This window comes from Carlito syrichta, unplaced genomic scaffold, assembly GCF_000164805.1.
Source record: "Carlito syrichta isolate Samal-C Ts95f unplaced genomic scaffold, Tarsius_syrichta-2.0.1 Scaffold309881, whole genome shotgun sequence".
Classification (NCBI taxonomy): domain Eukaryota; kingdom Metazoa; phylum Chordata; class Mammalia; order Primates; family Tarsiidae; genus Carlito; species Carlito syrichta.
The window spans coordinates 109,567-110,920 of NW_007253977.1; the positions used below are offsets into that span (position 1 = coordinate 109,567).

The 1,354-nt window shown below is 46.4% G+C and overlaps 1 protein-coding gene across 1 annotated transcript in view; it reads left to right on the plus strand.

The window, feature by feature from the left end:
• Positions 1-779: 779 nt before the first annotated feature.
• Positions 780-1,354, plus strand: part of GEMIN6 (gem nuclear organelle associated protein 6) — a 4,252-nt gene continuing 3,677 nt past the window's right edge. The window contains exon 1 of the mRNA XM_008068128.1: positions 780-923. Coding sequence (XP_008066319.1) covers positions 796-923 — 128 coding nt within the window. The 5' untranslated portion in view covers positions 780-795. The remainder of the gene's footprint in view (positions 924-1,354) is intronic.

Below are 1,354 nucleotides of genomic sequence, written 5' to 3' on the forward strand. Positions count from 1 at the left end.
TTAAAAAACAATTTTTTTTTTTTTTTTTAGAGTTTGAGTCTTGCTGGGTTTTCCAGGCTGGTTTAAAATTTCTGGCCCAGGCCGGGCTCGGTGACTCAGCCTGTAATCCCAGCAGTTTGGGAGGCCGATGTGAGTTGATTACCTGAGCCCGCGGGTTCAAGACTCACCTGGGCAACTTGGCGAGACCTCACGGCCACCGCAGCCTCCACCTGCTGGGCTCAGGCGATCCCTCCGCCTCAGCCTTCCAAGTGACTGGAACCACAGGCGCGCGCCACCATGCCCAGCTCTCTACACCATGCCCGGCTCTCTACAATAAATCAAAAATTAAGCCGGGCGCGGTGTAGTTCCGGCTACTTGGAAGGCTAAGACTGGAGGATCGCGGGAGCCCAGCGGGTTGACGCTGGTGTGACCGTGAGTGTGCCACTGCTCTCCAGCCTGGGTGAAGGAGTGAGACTCCAACTAAAAAAAAAAAAAAAATTCCTGACTTGGAGTAGTTTTCCTCCCTGTGCCTCCAAAAATACTGGGGTCACAGGCTTGAGCCTAGCTTGGCCCCTCTTCTTGATTCATTAAAGATAATTCTCAAGTGGTCTTTACACACGTGTTCTTTTCCCCACAGCGTCATTTCCATGTACATACATTAATACTTAATTGCTTTAGGCAACTTACTAAGAACTTGAGGCAAAGCACAGCTGTTCTCTGCCTCTAGGTGGAGATTAGGGGTAAGACCTTTGCTTAGGTGGAACATAACCATTAACCCGACCTGGTGGTTGTTTCAGATCCAGCCAGCTGGCAACCATGAGTGAATGGATGAAGAAAGGCCCCTTAGAATGGCAAGATTATGTTTACAAAGAGGTCAGGGTGACAGCCAGTGAGAAGCACGAGTATCAAGGCTGGGTTTTAACTACAGACCCAGTCTCTGCCAAGTGAGTATGCATCCTGCTTCCCCGAAGTCCTGGTGCCCCTCTGTGCTTTCTGTGTGTTACAGCCAAACTAAAAGCAGATAGAAAGGCTGTTTATTCTCAAATAAGAATATAATAGCCTTTGAATCTAAGTGCTGTTCCAACTATGGATCAACCTGTCAGACCAGACAAGTTTATAGAAGTGGGACATAGGCATTTTTCTTAAAAAAAAAAAAAAAAAAAATATATATATATATATATGTATTTATTTATATATAAATATATATGTTTTTGAGTCAGTCTCACTCTGTTGGCCCAGGCTGGAGTACAGTGCCATGCTTATGGCCACCAAAGCCTTGACCTGCTGGGCTCAGGCCATCCTTTTTGCCTTAGCCAAGTAGCTGGAACCACAGGCGTATGCCACCACTCCTGGCTAAAATTCTTTTTTTTTTTTT